Here is a 17,038-nt window from a genome sequence, read left to right on the forward strand (position 1 = left end):
AAGATGGTTAGGGAGTGCTGAGGCAAAATATGGCAATTCAGGCAAGACCTAAAGGAAGTGAGAGAGCCAGCTGTGGGTAGGGTGGCCACATCATTTATCATTCAATACGGGACACCTCTGAGATTGGAAGGGGACACTATTAATAGTCATCTGGGTCAACAAATTCAAACCAGGCCTGTCCTGGGCAAATGCAGACATATGGACCCTAACCATGATACTCTCTGGAATAAGGGCACAGCAGAGGGGAGAACAAGAGGAAGGACCTGAGATTCAGAGTGAGCCTGATCTCTCTGGGGAACCTCCAAAGTGAAGTGAGAGGGAGAAAGCAGGAGATGAGGACTGAGTGTAACAAGCAGCCACACGACATGAGGGGTCTATCCGCCACCATAATGCCTTGGCTTTTACTCCAAGTGAGTTGGGAAGACCTTGGAAAATTTTGTGCAGAGAAGTTCATAATCCAAATTCTGTTTTAGAAAGGTCACTCTGATTTGTTGTGTTGAAAATAAACGATATGGAAGGGCAAGGGAGGAAGCCAAGACCAGGTAACACGCTACCACATCCAGGCAAAAGATGATGGTACCTTACGCCAGGCTGAGACTGATGGAAGTAAGACTATGGATATATCCTGAAGATCTGACATTAATCGGTTGGTTTTGCATATGGTTATAACCAATTAATGTGCGATATATGGTTATTAAAATTTGAATAATTTTATCTAATTTATTTCAGTGGCTCATTAACATAATTGATCAGGTAGCATAAGGTCAAAGATGGGAGCCCAGTTCCCATGTGGCTATAGATCACCTCTTGATGACCACTAACCCCTTTGAAAACACATGCTATTGGTTATATAAGGGGACTGGGAAAGGGAAAAGATGACCCCACTTCACAGTATCACCCTGACTAAAAAACAACCCCAGGAGCCCCCACCATCTATGAGATGCCAAACATTCAGGGCATACACACACACACACACACACACACACACACACACACAATTAAGCCAGGTGTGGTGGTATGTGCCTGTAGTCCCAACAATTTGGGATGCTGAGGTGAAAGGATCCCAAAAGGTGAGGCTGCAGTGAGATCATGCTACTGTACTCTAGCCTGGACAACAAAGCAAGACCTTGTCTCTAAAAAAAAAAAAAAAAAAGACTCTGTATAATTAAATACTCGCACACTAATTAAACAATAATTTTGTGTGTTATTCAAATTTTTCTCACATATGGCAGCTTGGTCTTGGAAATATAAATTCATTTGTCCATAAATGTGTTAAACATTGAGTGGAGAAAATGAATAAAGATAAGCGCTTTCAGTCTACTGAGGAGACAGACATGGAAACAAGCAGTGGGATCACGACATGCCAAGTTGTACAATTGGGTTATGCATATGAAGCTGTGTGGAAACATGCCTAACACATTCCGGGAGGGCATGGGAAAGAAAGGGCAGGCTTCAAAGAAGAGGTATTGTTGGAGCTGAATCATAAAGACTGAGTTGATGCCTGCCAGTCAGAATCAGGGGTTAAGGACAGGGAAGAAGCATATTCTATAGAGAGGAACTTATCTATGCAAAGGAACACGAGGACACAGTTCTTTTCAGGAGCCATAAGAAATGCCTGGAATACAAAATATGTTATTGTAATGACAACAACAACAGCTCCTACTTGTTGAGTGCTCACCATGGATGTCAGCACTGTCCTAAGAATGTATGTGGATTATCACATTTAATAGTCAATCTCCAGCCAGGTGTGGTGGCTCATGCCTGTAATCCCAGCACTTCGCGAGGCTGAGATGGGCAGATCACATGAGGCCAGTAGTTTGAGACCAGCCTGGCCAACATGGCAAGACCCCATCTCTACTAAAAATATAAAAATTAGCTGGGGGTGGTAGTGCACACCTGTACTCCCAGCCACTTGGGAGGCTGAGGCAGGGGAATCACTTGAACCTGGGAGGCAGAGGTTGCAGAGAGCTGAGATCGCACCACTGCACTCAAGTCTAGGTGACAGAGTGAGTCTCCTTCTCAAAAAAAAAAAAGTCAATCTCCTCATGATGAAGACACTGAGATACCCAGAAATTAGTGTAGTAACTGGTCTGAGGGCTTCAGTGCTCATGACGTGGAGTCAGGCCTCATGTCCTAAGATCCTGGAGCCTGCACTCTTTCTACCTGCAGTACCATGTGGAAGAGGAGGCAGGTGAAGATACAAGCACAGGCAGGAGCCAGGTGATGATCAACACCATAGCCATGAAGAGCCATGGAAGGGTTTACATGTGGGAAGGAGTGGCTGATCAGATCTGCATCTGGAAACATCGGTGACAGTATGGACTATAAATCAGAAGGGATGAGAACAGAGCAGGAAGATCATTTTGAAGGCTACTGCAATAATCCTGGCCACAAATGACAAGAGTGTGAACAATGCAGTGAGAATGGAAGTGAGGAGCCAGTCAGAAGAAAGGAGCAGAAGAGGAGGCATGGGCTGGGGAACAGGGAGATATGAGTTTGGCTGTCAATGCATTAAGGATGAGGTACTTGGGGACCATCTGAGCAGAGAGGTCCATCAGGTGGACACACCTACAGCTCAGAAGCCCAAGAGAAGGCTGAGCCAGAGCTTCAGGTTACAGTAAATGCTTTTCCAATTTGAGTATGCCAGGGAACCCTTAGCTCACACAACAGTGTCATGTTAAAATCTTCCACAACCATTCCCAAATAAAGATTCTTTGAAACTTCTTTTCCCCAAAATGATTTTAAAATTCTAAAACAAATTTTCTGGGGGATTAACTGGTCTACCTGAGCTATCCCAGGCCCCAAACAACTTCCAAGACTACCTGGGTACATTCTGGTGCTGCTACTATCAGAACCTGTAATTCCCCCTGCTTCAGTTAACCAGTGAAACTACTTCAAGTACAGTCCAATGAGTCCCAGAGTAGCCCTCCTCGGTGCAACTCCACCCCAAACAGCCTGGGAGGCTCAAACTCTGTGTTCCTAAAAATGACTCTTTGGCATAGCAAAGCAATAGAAACACTGCCTCTCTAACCTCCTGAAGGTACTTTCAAATAATCTGGCAGCCAGAGGTAACATTTTCAGCCCTCTGAGTACAGGGACACAGTGTCTTCCTATCCCTACATTTTTATTCAATGTGTTTTCTCATCTAAAATAAATTAATGCTGGTGAGTAGGTTAACCAAAAAAATACGTTAATGAATTAATAAATGAAATAATAATCATTTAGGGATTCTCTTACTGCCAACCCAGTTTCCTAGCCTTAGACATAGGCCTCTAGGAGTATTGTTGGATGAACCTACCAATGAATAAAGGAAAACATCATCAACCAACTTGATATAACTTCATTTTCACGACACCTTTCTTTTTTTTTTCTTTTTGAGACGAAGTCTTGCTCTGTCGCCCAGGCTGGAATGCAGTGGCACAATCTCGACTCACTGCAACCTCCGCCTCCCAAGTTCAAGCAATTCTCCTGCCTCAACCTCCCAAGCAGCTGGGATGCCACCACACCCGGCTAATTTTTGTATTTTTAGTAGAGACGGGTTTCACCACGTTGACCAGGCTGGTCTCGAACTCCTGACCTCAGGTGATCCACCCGCCTCGGCCTCCCAAAGTGCGAGGATTACAGATGTGAGCCACCGTGCCCAGTAATGACACCTTTCTTAAGCTACATTTTAGAAATTCAAGTTAGCTTACAGAACACTAAAGCATAACATAGTAGCCCAATTTTTTAAAAATTTTAATGTTTTTCACACTCATTTTGTACAATATCTGTCCTCTGAGGCTCCACACATGCTGCCTGTACTGATCCAAGCTCATGTTACCCTACCCCTTAAAGGTACTCTGAACAATGTCATGAAAAGAGGACAGCAGCCTGAGTCAGGATACCTGGCTATTGGTTTGAGAGGTTAGTTTAATATTTCTACCTCTTTAGACATTAAGTTGCCCATGTACAAAATATGTTTAATAACTTAAATATATTTTGATCACCCACTGGGGTGATCAGATAAGACAATAGATATAAAAGTATTTCCAAAAAGCATAAAACCAAAGTATCATACCAAACCAATTTCATACTGCTTCCCCCATCCACCCTGAAACTTCACCTTCTAACTGTCTACCTAACCAAATTCTACCCTTCAAGTCTTTGGTACATGTCACTTCTCTTTTTTTTTTTTTTGAGATGGAGTCTCGCTGTGTAGCCCAGGCTGGAGTACAACAGCGCAATCTTGGCTCACTACAACCTCTGCCTCCCAGGTTCAATAGATTCTCCTGCTTCAGCCTTCCCAATAGCTGGGACTACAGGTGTGCGCCACCATGCCTGGCTAATTTTCTTGTGTTTTTGGTAGAGATGGGGTTTTACCATGTTGGCCAGGCTGGTCTTGAACGCCTGACCTCAAGTGATTCACCCACCTCAGGCTCCCAAAGTGTTAGGATTACAGACATGAGCCACTGCGCCCAGTCCTGGTGCATGCTCACTTCTCTACGCAACTACGCAACCCTTCTCTTTTCTGGTCTTAAAACTGGACACATATTGTTCTCCTCTGGGTCTCTCCAGTTATGGAGGTGGGTTTGCCCCCCATTGCCCCTGACAACCAAAAGCCCCTCTAGAGCACAGACCACTCCAGCTCTGTCCGTGGTGTTGCCCTCAACATGCTCCTAAGCAGCCCTCAATCACGACTCCATGACAGAATGATGATAAATGTGGCTTGACCAACATGTTCTCAGCTAAAAATGTAATGTGCAGCCCATTTTATAATTCCATGCATTATAGAGCACTGCTTCTAAATAGGTCACCCAAAAGTGTGGCTGAAATGATCCCAAAATAGACATAGCCCGGCTTTTCTGGCCCTGTGTCATTTCTAGATGTGAGCCTGATCTAAACATCCCAACTCTATTACCTCTTGGATTGGTTACCTGCACCACTGTTGCTAAGCAGACCGACAGAAAGTTCTTCTGTTCCACTGAAGTTCAAGAAGGACATGCCGTCACCAGGCTGGCGGGAATTGCTGTGCCTGCAGAGAACAGAGCCCAGCCACCTGGCTTAATGTAGATCATCACCTCTTTTTCCTGCTCACCCTATATCCCGGGGGTGGGGGAAGTTCATAAAAATCAGGCCTGAATATTCAGCCACTCAAGCTGGCAGCCACTGGAATCCTTATCTTAAGTCACCAGGCCACAGTGTTTGGTTTGTGTGTCAGTGCTGGTTTCCTGTGACCCTGGCACCCCGGCTGCTTTCCCACCACCAAGCTAGACCACCCACCCTGTCTGCCCTATGCCTCCCTCTTACAAATAAGGATGGGTGTGAGGTGCTTGAATATATGGACCTGAGTTCATCTGGTTAAGAAGGTCATGCCCTCCCCATATCCCTTATCTATCCCCTAGGGAGTCAAGGTGACTGAAAGAGGGGCCAAAGACTGCACTTTGCAAAGTGTTTTCTAAAGCAAGAGGAATAGTGAGTCCAGGTGTAACCCAGGCTCACGCCTGTCGAGGCTTAAATGACTTTCCTCCTATACTGACTCTCATTAGATGCTCGTAATACATTAGAGCTTTGGTTCAAAAAGAGTTTTTCTATAAACATAAGCCTTCATTTCCATTGCTCTTAGCATTAACTTCTTCTAAACTCAACAGTGGGATTTATTTCTGAATAACCAAAACGACAAAAGTCACAGAGAGGTTGCCCAAAACACACAGCAGGAATCTCCTGTCCCAACATTCCAAATCCAAAGAATTTCCTGTCTCAGATTCATCTTTGACTGAGGTTTAGAAAAACCCACGTTTGAGGTTTACAAAGTGTGCTTTGGATTCAAGATAAACCTAAAACAGGGCCTAGGTAACATCTCAGACAAAAATGTCAGGCTGTTTGCTTTGCCCTTCACCAAGTGAAGGGAATGACACTGGCCAACAAAGGAAGGCCCTGATCTCATACTGTCTTTTCAAGTCTTCTAAACGTTTTGTCAATAGTCTGTTCTGCACATTGTCCTGGATGCTGGAGAGTGTTCTCAGGTTACCTTCCAGAGCCCTGTGCACATCCTCACCTTCCAGCAGCTTCATGATATGCTAACTCCAGCAGCTCTGCAGAGGAATGAGTTGGGTCCCTCTGCCCACTGCCTTGCAGCTCCGCCATATTCTGTCGGGTCTGGTGGTGGATCTGGATGGCTTCTCCGGATGGTCCTACCCAGATAAAGAACCACTGAGCATCATTCCCACCTGATAGCTAGTGCTGTGCACTTAACTATACTCTCTCTTCTTTCCAGCTACTGGGATACAGATGTTGGTGAGCTAGAACGTTATACAAGGGACCCTCTGGCTCCCAGAGGAACCTGCTCTTCTGAGCGGGACCCATCCTACTAAGGGGCCGGGCCTTTATCATCCTGTCTAATCTGTTAAGAAAATTTTAGGATATTCTGTCTCATGTGTGTCAACTGAATCACCACAGTGAAATATACAAGTATAGGAGGCATGGACCCTTGCCAGGAGAGCTAACACAAACTCAGTAAGAGGGAAATACAAGTGAAACACCAAATGACTCTGTTAATACCTAGGAGAGTAACAACTGTGATTCTAAGAAGCAGAAGATGTCTAAGTGCAAAAGAGGCAGAGTAGGAGATAAATTAGAATTAGTCAAGTCTACAAAACGAGGCTTCCTGGGGAAAGAGAAGTTGAAGAGCTAAGTGTTCAACAAAGTTAACAGCGGTTGAAGGAAGAGGGCACCTGGGTAGACGAAATGATACCTGTGAAACTCCAAACCTGAAAGAGGCAAAACATGCAGGAGACCACAAGATTAGCCAAGAAGGAAGAGAGCCTCTGAGGATAGGAATGAAGAAGATAGGGGAGCCTGATGAAGGAGGGCCTTGGCTACTGAAAGGCCAGCTAAAGAGGAGAAAGAAGCAAAGCAAACTGTTTGCAGAACATGGTTCCAATAAAGTATACATGAAGAGTGGGAGGAGAAGCACAGAAGCATGAAAAGCTGAAGGTCACTGAAGAAACACCAAGAGTTCTAAGTGACCTAGAAGGGAACCAGTGGAGATAATAATGGAGGGGAAAGGACACAGAAAGAAACAAGGAGTGTGACTGATTATAGCAGAGATAAGGGGGCAGAATGGGGTTTAGGCATGACCCCCAGTTACAGTCAAATTATTCAGATCTATTTCTCACTGATTTAACTTTCAAATATTAAAGACAAGTACAAAAGAAAATAGGCATTTCCAGGTATTCAGCAGGATGGTTTCCATGAAAAAAATAAAATAAAAATTTCGCCAGGCACGGTGACTCACACCTGTAATGCCAGCAAATTGGGAAGCTGGGGGCGGGTGGATTGCTTGAGACCAGGAGTTCGAGACCAGCCTGACCAACACGGTGAAACCCCATTTCTACTAAAAATACAAAAATTAGCCAGGCATGGTGGTGCATTCCTGTAATCCCAACTACTTGGAAGGCTGAGGCAGGAGAATCGTTTGAACCCGAAAGGCAGAGACTGCAGGTATCCGAGATTACGCCACTATATTCCAGCCTGGGTAACAGAGTAAGACATTGTCTCACACACATACACACAAAATCCTGGAGTTTAATGCATTTGTTCCTTTCCAGCTCAGTAAGAGCCCATTAAGCTAAAGTTTAACTTTAGCCACAGCTTGAGAAAACCTTACTGTCTTCTTGAGAACGGAATATAGATAAGGAAGAATGGACTAGGAAAAAGTGAGTTTGGGGGAAAATTTTTTTTTCAGTTGTCAGAGACACCTAAGAGAAAACAAAATAACATAACTCCTTGTAACCAAGACAGGATATTAGTATCCAAGAGAGCTAAGAGAAGAAAGAATGAACAAGAATGAGGGACATCCAACTTAGGAAAGAAAGCAGGTGGCAATGCATAGTTCCTCTCAAATAGAAACAAAGAGCCGGATGCGGTGGCTCACACCTATAATCCCAGCCCTTTGGGAGGTTAAGGTGGGCAGATTGCTTGTGTCCAGGAGTTCAAGACCAGCCCACGCAACATGGTGAAACCCTGTCTCTACTAAAAATACAAAAAACTAGCCAGACATGGTGGCACGTGCCTGTAGTCCCAGCTACTTGGGAGGCTGAAGTGGCAGCATCACCTGAGCCCTGAAGGTTGAGGCTGCAGTGAGCTGAGATAGCACCACTGCACTCCAGCCTGGGCAACTAGAGAGTGACCCTGTCTCGAAAAAAAAAAAAAGCTGAAACAAACAAACAAAAAAGCCCTCAGGTTTATAAAGCTAATTAGTTACAAAGCCTATTCCCAAGTGCATCTTCAAGGATCTTTACAAGAAGATGGCCAAAGTGGGCATGGTTATCCCATCTTACTGGTGGAGTAACACAGGCACTTGACCAAGGACACATGGGTGACCGACACTGAAGACCAGGGCTAGGAGTTCCTAGTCCAAGGCTCTCTCTTAAGCAACAAACTTACCCACAGGAAAAGTGTGCATCCAGCGCCTTCTGTTGGATGTAAGCTTCATGGGCATTCGAGAGGGAGCGAAGGGGTTAATCAGTGCTCTCTGGGGCGTGTATCCACCTGGTCGAACATGCAGCATGGATTCTGCACTGCCAACGTGGAACCTCCCTGGTGCACTGGAGTCTCGCTGTGGTGGCTCCATCATGTTCTCCAGGACATCTGCCAGTTATCATGGAGTTGAGTCACAAAGAAAAACCACAGAACCACAGTGAAACCAGAACTAGGTAGACTGATAAGCCAAGGCTGACAAGAATCTTGGGCATCATAAATGTCAGGGAGTGAGAGAAATTAGTAAAATTGTCAAACTATAAAGAAATGAAGTACGTTTCCATTTGCTTGCTTTTAAATACTTGGGAGAAGGGAGTTTTGGTTCTAAATTACTGGCACAATGAAGTCACAACCAAATCTGATGGGAAGGACACTGCCTAGAGATCCTGAACTTTGAGCTGGAAGCAATGACTGAATGATGGGACTTGAGTTGTCTCCCTTGGGAAAGGAACGAGTATATTCTCTAAGAGGGAGGAACAATAAAAACAGCTATGTGGTAACCAGAAGGGCAGATCTTGGCAGAGCTAGTCAGTATCTCCACTATAAACCCATTTGATTTTCCTACTGGACACAAGACTATAGTTCCCAGCCTCTCTGCAATAAAGTCAAATGACTTAGTTCCGGCCAGCAGACCACAGGTAGAAATGATATGCTTCAAATCCAGGCCTGGGCCACAATTATCTCCATGAACGATGTGCATTCTTTTTCCCTTTGTGGAAGCCTAGGTTCATAATCATGGCATCCCAGGATGGAAGGAACCTGAGTTCCTGAATGACTGAGTGGATCAATAGACCCTCCATTGACTTAGTGGGCTGGGACATGAGTAAGCAATCAAATGGTATTATGCTAAAAAAAAATTACTGAGAAAAAAAGAATGAAGAAATGGACGCCTCCAGCCTTGACCAGGCAAGGAGATGGTATGATATTTAGACTCCACCCGTCTGGCACAATGGCAGACAGGTCTCATTATGGAGACAGAGACAGCATGCCTGAGTGGATCGAAGAACTGAAATCCACAACCAACTCTTCTTGTGTGTATCCCATATTCACTAAGCAACCACCTAGATGAAAAAGTGGGTCCAGCAGATGCAAACTCCAAGGAATTTGTCTTGGCCATCATTATCTACCCAGTGCCTAGCACAGAACCTCATACATTGTAATACTGTATTTCATTCCTCAAGTTGCTTTGCAGGAAAGAAGAGAATGTTCAGATTTCCATAAAAGTTTTACTGTTCATTGTAAATTAATGAATTGATGCTCTAACTTACAAAATAAAAAAGAACATAGTCTAGTTAGTTATTAAGGAAATAAAAGAGAAAAACCCAATTAAAAAAAAAAAAAAAAAGATGAGTACAGGCCAGGTACAGTAGCTTATTCCTGTAATCCCAGCATTTTGGGAGACCAAGGTGGACAGATCACTGGAGCCCAAGAGTTCAAGACCAGCCTGGCAAACAGACTTAGACCGTTCCTACAAAAACTTTAAAAACTAGCCGGGTGTGGTGGTGCACACCTGTAGTTCCAGCTATTTGGGAGACTGAAGTGGGAAGATCACGTGAGCCCAGGAGATTGAGGTTGTAGTGAGCCAAGACTGTACCACTGCACCCCAGCCTGGGCCACAGAGTGAGAACCTGTCTCAAAACAAACAAACAAACAAAAGAAACGACCCATGAAACTGCTCAGGCCATCAAGGGTATGCATATACAAAAAGCCACCAAGTATATGAAAGATGTCACTTTGGCCAGGTGCTGTTGCTCACACCTGTAATCCCAGCACTTTGGGAGGCTGAGGTGGGCAGATTATCTGAGGTCAGGAGTTTGAGACCAGCCTGACCAACATGGTGAAACCCCATCTCTACTCAAAAGACAAAATTAGCTGGGTGTGGTGGCACATGTCTGTAATCCCAGCTACCTGGGAGGCTGAGGCAGGAGAAGTGCTTGAACCCGGGAGGTGGAGGGTGCAGTGAGCCAAGACTGTGCCACTGCACTCCAGCCTGGGCAACAAGAGTGAAACTCCATCTCAAAAAAAAAAAAAGGAAACGTTGCTTTACAGAAACAATGTGTGCCATTTCCACACTACAATGATGGAGATAGTAGGTGGTCCCAGGCCAAACAGCATGGTTGCACACGGGGTCAGTGGCCAAAAAACAGTACTGAATTAAGCACAGACTGTGCTTAAAAATGCACAGTCATGCCGAACTGAAGGGTTTAGGTGCAGATTCTCTGGTCATTGAGCATGTCCAGGTGAACAAAGCACCCAAGATGTGCTGCCTGATGTAAAGAGCTCATGGTCAGATTAACCCATACATGAGCTCCCCCTGCCACACCAAGATGATCCTCATGGAAAAAGAACACATTATTCCTAAACCAGAAGAGGACATTGCACAGAAGAAAAAGATATCCCAAGGCCAGGCACGGTGGTTCATGCCTGTAATCCCAGCACTTTGGGAGGCCGAGGTGGGTGTATCACTGGAGGCCAGGAGTTCGAGACGAGCCTGGCCAACATGGCAAAACCCCATCTCTACTAAAAAAAATCAAAAATTAGCTGGTGTGGTGGCGTGTGCCTGTAATCCCAGCTACTCAGGAGGCTAAGGCAGGACAATCACTTGAACCCAGGAGGCAGAGGTTGCAGTGAGCCAAGATCATGCCACTGCACCCTAGCCTGGGCAACAGAGTGAGACTCTGTCTCAGAAAAAAAAGAAAAGAAAAAAAAAAGAAAAAAAAATTGAAGAAACAAAAACTGATAGTATGGGAATAAATTCAGCACAAAATAAATGCAAATAAAAGTTAAAAAAAAAAACCCGGTAAGTGAAAAAAAAATTTTTTTTTTTTTTTTTTTTTTTTGAGATGGAGTCTCCCTCTGTCACCCAGGCTGGAGTGCAGTGGTGCAATCTCGGCTCACTGCAACCTACACCTCCCAAGTTCAAGTGATTCTCCTGCCTCAGCCTCCTGAGTACCCGGGATTACAGGCACCTGCCACCACGCCTAGCTAATTTCTGTATTTTGAGTAAAGTCAGTGTTTCACCACGTTGACCAGGCTGGTCTCAAACTTCTGACCTCAAGTGATTCATCTGCCTTGGCCTCCCAAAGTGCTGGAATTACAGGTGTGAGTCACTGCGCTGGACCGGTAAGTGAGAAACTAAAATGCAACATAAGACAGAGGTTGTTTTATGTATGGCACAAATGGAAATGATAAGGAAATAAACCCTTTTGACCCTAGGCCTAAGAAAAGCTTTCTATTAATATATGGAAAGGTATATAGTTAAATGATGGATGAAGAAAGGCTAAACAAAAAATAGTATAATAGAGGCAGGGTGCAGTAACATTGGTTCATGCCTGTAATCTCAGCATTTTAGGAGGCCAATGGGTGGATCCCTTGAGCCCAGGAGTTCAAGACCAGCCTGGGAATGGTGAAACCCCATCTCTACAAAAAAATGTAACAATCAGCTGGGTGTGGTGGCATGCCTATAGTCCCAGTTACTTGGGAGGCTGAGGAGGGAGGATCGATTAAGTCCTGGAGTTCAAGGCCACACTGAGGTGAGCTGTGATTGCACCACTGCACTGTAGCCTGGGTGTTCTGTCACCAAAAAAAAAAGTATAATATACACATAGCTAACAGCTAAAGTGATTTGTACCTACTGCACTGGCAAAGAAATAATTAAGATGTGGGATTTACACCCCACCTCTGACCAATCCTCCCAACTCCAGTCACCCACTGTATTAAGAAAGATGTCCCTGGCTCGGTCTGTGCTTCAGCACTCTTACCTCGAGTGCTGGTGTATCCCAAGGAGCTGCTGACTTCATACTGGTGCAGGTGGGGGTGTGGGATCATCAGGATGTTGGCGCTCTTGCCCAGGGAGCTGTCATCAGAAGCCTGGCTCCTCACTTCCTCAGTGGGTAGTGTGCGGCTTGGTAGGGAAGGGCTGGATGAAACATCACAGGAGCTGGCACTCTTTCGACTGTGATTCTCTCGCTCTCGCACAGACCTGCCAGGCAAGAGACAAAAAGTTACCATCAAGCGAAGGATGCTGTCCTACCTCGAGTTAAAACTCTAAAACCCATCACCAGCCCAAGCCACATGGGAACCCAATAACAAAAATCCCCAGTGTGATCTACAAGCAGGAAACCTATATGTGGTACTTCACCCTTAACAGCTTGAGATGTTATATAAGAGAGGAGAGAAATGACAGACATTATGTGGCCAAAGTCCTAGGATCATAGTTGCAAAGAAAGGACTGCTCCAGGCTGACCCCACCTGATCCCACTGATTAATCTCACATCACAAAAAACAGAATGAGAAGAGAGATAGGATGTGATGTGGGAGAAAGTACACAGTGCCTGGGAAGTGTTCTCACCCTCAAATTTGAATCTAAATCTAATCAAGCTTCCAGAGATAATTGCCAGTTTACAGGGAATCTGCAGAATAGAGGAAAACTTAAACATTACAAGGCAACAATCAGCCAAATGTAGAAAGCAAGGCATTCTACTGTCACACACACACAAAAAAGACATTATAACCAAATGCAAAAAGTGTATCTTGTTTAGGTCCCATTTCAAACTAACTGCAAAAGCACATTTTTGAGGCAATTCAGAAAACTGAGCATGCACTGGCTATTAGACGGCATTTAGGGATTAGTGTTAATTTTGTTACCAATGATAATGGTATTGCGATTTTTTTTTTTTAATTCTTATTTGTTGAAATGTATACTAATCAGCTTTGTGCCAGGCTGGGTGACACTAAATAAATAAATAACATGTAAAAAAAGAAAGAAACTTACGCTGAAGTACGCACTATTGAAAAAAAAAATACAGGCTGCCTGGGATTTGTTTGTTTGTTTTTGTGAGATGGAGTCTCACTCTGTCACCCAGATTGGAGTGCAGTGGCGCGATGTCAGCTCACTGAAGCCTCCACCTCCTGGGTTCAAGCGATATTCCTGCCTCAGCCTCCTAAGCAGCTGGGATTATAGGCGCCCACCACCACACCTGGGTAATTTTTTTGTATATTTAGTAGAGACTGGGTTTCACCATGTTGGCCAGGCTGGTCTCAAACTCCTGACCTCAAGTGATCCACCCGCCTTGGCCTCCCAAAGTTCTGGGATTACAGACGTGAGCCACTGTGCCCTGCCAATCCTGGGATTTGTTTTTAAAATACTCCATCCAAAATTTAAATGTGGGAGAGGTGATGAAACAAGGCTGACAACATGGTGATAACTGTTCATAATACTAGTCTCTATTTGAGCATGTCTGAACATTTCCTAATAAGACTTTATATATATCATTATATTTATGTATTATATATATACACACACACACAATATATATATATCCTTATTAAAACATAAAATTCCCTAAGGGGAAAACCTCTAAAAGCAACAGGAAGAAGGATCAAAAGGAGAAAAGCCCTATAGAGATGCAAAAGCTCAGAACGAAAGAGTAAGCCCACCAACAGGGCTGCCCTTGTGGCATCAGAGCTACTCCCTTTCCTCCTGCAAGAATTTTTTTAGTAAGAGCTTAAACGGAGCCTGAAAACAGATTCAAAGTGCTGACTACATGTTTGTTCTTTCCACAGTAAATATTTAAACACCAGTATATGCTTAGCCATGTGTAAAGGTAGAGCACCAATTAAGACACAATTTGTGCCTTCAGAGACCACACAACCTGGGTACCACAAGGTCTTGTCATCTTTGATTAGACAAAAGAAAACCAATCTTGAACTATGAGAGCATTTTTAAAGACTACAAAGAAAAGCCCCTCAGTAGCTCTTACTGAGCCCCTAAGCAGCATCCACACACAGGAGAGAGGGTGCTGACAGCACTTAATTCTGAGCTCTAAGCATTCTCGGGTAGGACTGGATGAGGGAAGAGGACAGAAAACAATCATGTGGTCACTCTAAGTTCATTTGCCACAAAATTAAGAGACATAATATTATTCCACTCAGTTGTGCTTAAAGCTACAGAATTAAGAAATCTGGCCAGGCGCAGTCATTCATGCCTGTAATCCCAGCACTTTTGGAGGCCAAGGTGGGTGGATCACCTAGGGTTGGGAGCTTGAGACCAGCCTGACCAACATGGAGAAATCTCGTCTCTACTAAAGATACAAAATTAGCCAGGCGTGATGGCGCATGCCTGTAATACCAGCTACTCAAGAGGCTGAGGCACGAGAATCGCTTGAATCCAGGAGGCGGAAGTTGTGGTGAGCCGAGATCACGCCGTCGCACTCCAGCCTGGGCAACAAGAGCAAAACTCCATCTCAAAAAAAAAAAAAAAAAAGAAAGAAAGAAATTTGGAAAATTGGTTGGGCACAGTGGCTCACGCCTGTTAATCCCAGCACTTTGGTAGGCAAAGGCGGGCGGATCACAAGGTCAGGAGATTGAGACCATCCTAGCTAATATGGTGAAATCCGGGCTCTACTAAAAATACAAAAAATTAGCCGGGCGTGGTGGTGGGTGCCTGTAGTTCCAGCTACTCAGCAGGCTGAGGCAGGAGAAAGGATTGAACCCGGGAGGCGGAGCTTGCAGTGAGCCGAGATCGCACCACTGCACTCCAGTCTGGGTGACAGAGCGAGACTCCGTCTCAAAAAAAAAAAAAGAAAAAAGAAATCTGGAAAATTGATTCACAGTATTTGGTACACAGGGAAAGAAATATAAGCTAGAGTTGTTTCACACATTCATGAAAAAAGAAAGTCGACATAAATAATATAAACATAAGCATAAAATCCAAGATGAGGCCGGGTGCGCTGGCTCAATCTGTAATCCCAGCGCTTTGGGAGGCCAAGGCGGGTGGACCACTTGAAGTCAGGAGTTTGAGACCAGCCTGGCCAACATATTGAAACCCCGTCTCTACTAAAAAATATAAAAATTAGCCGAGTGTGGTGGTGCATGCCTGTAATCCCAGTTACTTGGGAGGCTGAGGCATAAGAATCGCTTGAACCCAGGAGGCAGAGGCTGCAGTGAGAAGAGATTGCACCACTTCACTCCAGCCTAGCAGACAGAGCAAAATGCCATTTCAAAAAAAAACAAAAACAAAAACAACAACAACAACAAAAATCCCCCAAGACTATAAAATATTAGAAGAAAATATGAAATATTCACCTGTAACTCTGGGGTAGAGAGTGTTTTCTTACACAAGACCCAGAAATGAATAGATCAGTAAATCTAACTATATCACAATTAAAAACTACTACATGGCTGAGTGCAGTGGCTCACACCTATAATCTCAGCACTTTGGGAGACTAAGGCGGGAAGATGGCTTCAACCAGGAGTTTGAGACCAGCTGGCAATATGTAAGACCTCATCTCCACAAAAAATTAAAAAACTAGCTGGACATGATGGTGCATGCCTGTAGTCTCAGCTACTTGGAAGGCCAGAGGCAAGAGAATCCAGGAGGCAGAGGTTACAGTGAGCCATGATCGTGACACTGCACTACAGCCTGGGTGACAGAACGAGATCCTGTCTCAAAAAAAACCAACTACCATATGACCAAAACACCACAGAGCACATTTTTTTTTTTTTTTTTTTTTGAGACAGAGTCTCACTCTGTGGCCCAGGCTGGAGTGCAGTGGTGTGATCTCGGCTTACTGTAAGCTCCGCCTCCGGGGTTCACGCCATTCTCCTGCCTCAGCCTCCCGAGTAGCTGGGACTACAGGCGCCTGCCACCACGCCCGGCTAAATTTTTTTGTATTTTTAGTAGAGACAGGGTTTCACCATGTTAGCCAGGATGGTCTCGATCTCCTGATCTCGTGACCTGCCCACCTTGGCCTCACGCAGCAAATTTTTAAAAGCAGGACTTAAAGAAAGAAAAGTTCTTGCCCACTCAGAATAATAAACTTAAAAGAAATGCTGTGTCCAAGGATAGTGCCAGCCTGATGAGAGGAAGATTGTGGAATTTGTGAATTGTTTCCCTTGGCTCAGAAGACCATAAGAACCAGCCAGGCACGGTGGCTCACACCTATAATCCCAGCACTTTGGGAGGCCGAGGCAGGAGGATCACTTGGGGCCAGAAGTTCAAGACCAGTCTGGCCAACATGGCGAAACCCCATCTCTACAAAAAATATAATTATTAGCTGGGCGTGGTGGCGCGTGCCTTTAATCCCACCTACTCAGGAAGCTGAGGCAGGAAAATTGCTTGAACCCAGGAGGCAGAAGTTGCAGTGAGCCGAGATTGTGTCATTGCACTCCAGCCTGGGCGACACAGTGAGACTCCATCTCAAAAAACAAAACAAGATGGGCACAGTGGCTCACGCCTGTAATCCTAGCACTTTGGGAAGTCGAGGCAGGCAGATCATCTGAGGTCGGGAGTTCAAGACCAGCCTGACCAACATGGAAAAACTCCATCTCTACTAAAAATACAAAATTAGCCAGACATGATGGTGCACGCCTGTTATCCCAGCAACTTGGGAGGCTGAAGCAGGAGAATCGCTTGAACTCGGGAGGTGGAGGTTGCGGTGAGCCGAGATCGCACCATTACACTCAAGTCTGGGCAACAAGAGCGAAACTCCATCTCAAAAAAACAAAACAAAACAAACAA

At 44.8% G+C, this 17,038-nt stretch overlaps 1 protein-coding gene across 21 annotated transcripts in view; it reads right to left on the bottom strand.

The window, feature by feature from the left end:
* Window positions 1-17,038, bottom strand: part of DEPDC5 (DEP domain containing 5, GATOR1 subcomplex subunit) — a 205,490-nt gene that overhangs the window by 131,204 nt on the left and 57,248 nt on the right. For 16 of the 21 annotated variants that reach the window (XR_012089476.1, XR_012089475.1, XR_012089474.1 and 13 more), the window contains exons 21-24: window positions 12,279-12,499; window positions 8,425-8,628; window positions 6,035-6,170; window positions 4,914-5,011 (exon numbers count right to left, since the gene is read on the bottom strand). Coding sequence is in view for 14 of the 21 variants with exons in the window: in XM_073006785.1 (XP_072862886.1) it covers window positions 4,914-5,011; window positions 6,035-6,170; window positions 8,425-8,628; window positions 12,279-12,499 (659 nt within the window). In the remaining 7 variants the exon portion in view is untranslated. The remainder of the gene's footprint in view (window positions 1-4,913; window positions 5,012-6,034; window positions 6,171-8,424; window positions 8,629-12,278; window positions 12,500-17,038) is intronic. The other 5 variants (XM_007975541.3, XM_038007556.2, XM_038007555.2 and 2 more) reach the window with 1 other exon arrangement.

This window comes from Chlorocebus sabaeus, chromosome 19 (assembly GCF_047675955.1).
Source record: "Chlorocebus sabaeus isolate Y175 chromosome 19, mChlSab1.0.hap1, whole genome shotgun sequence".
Classification (NCBI taxonomy): domain Eukaryota; kingdom Metazoa; phylum Chordata; class Mammalia; order Primates; family Cercopithecidae; genus Chlorocebus; species Chlorocebus sabaeus.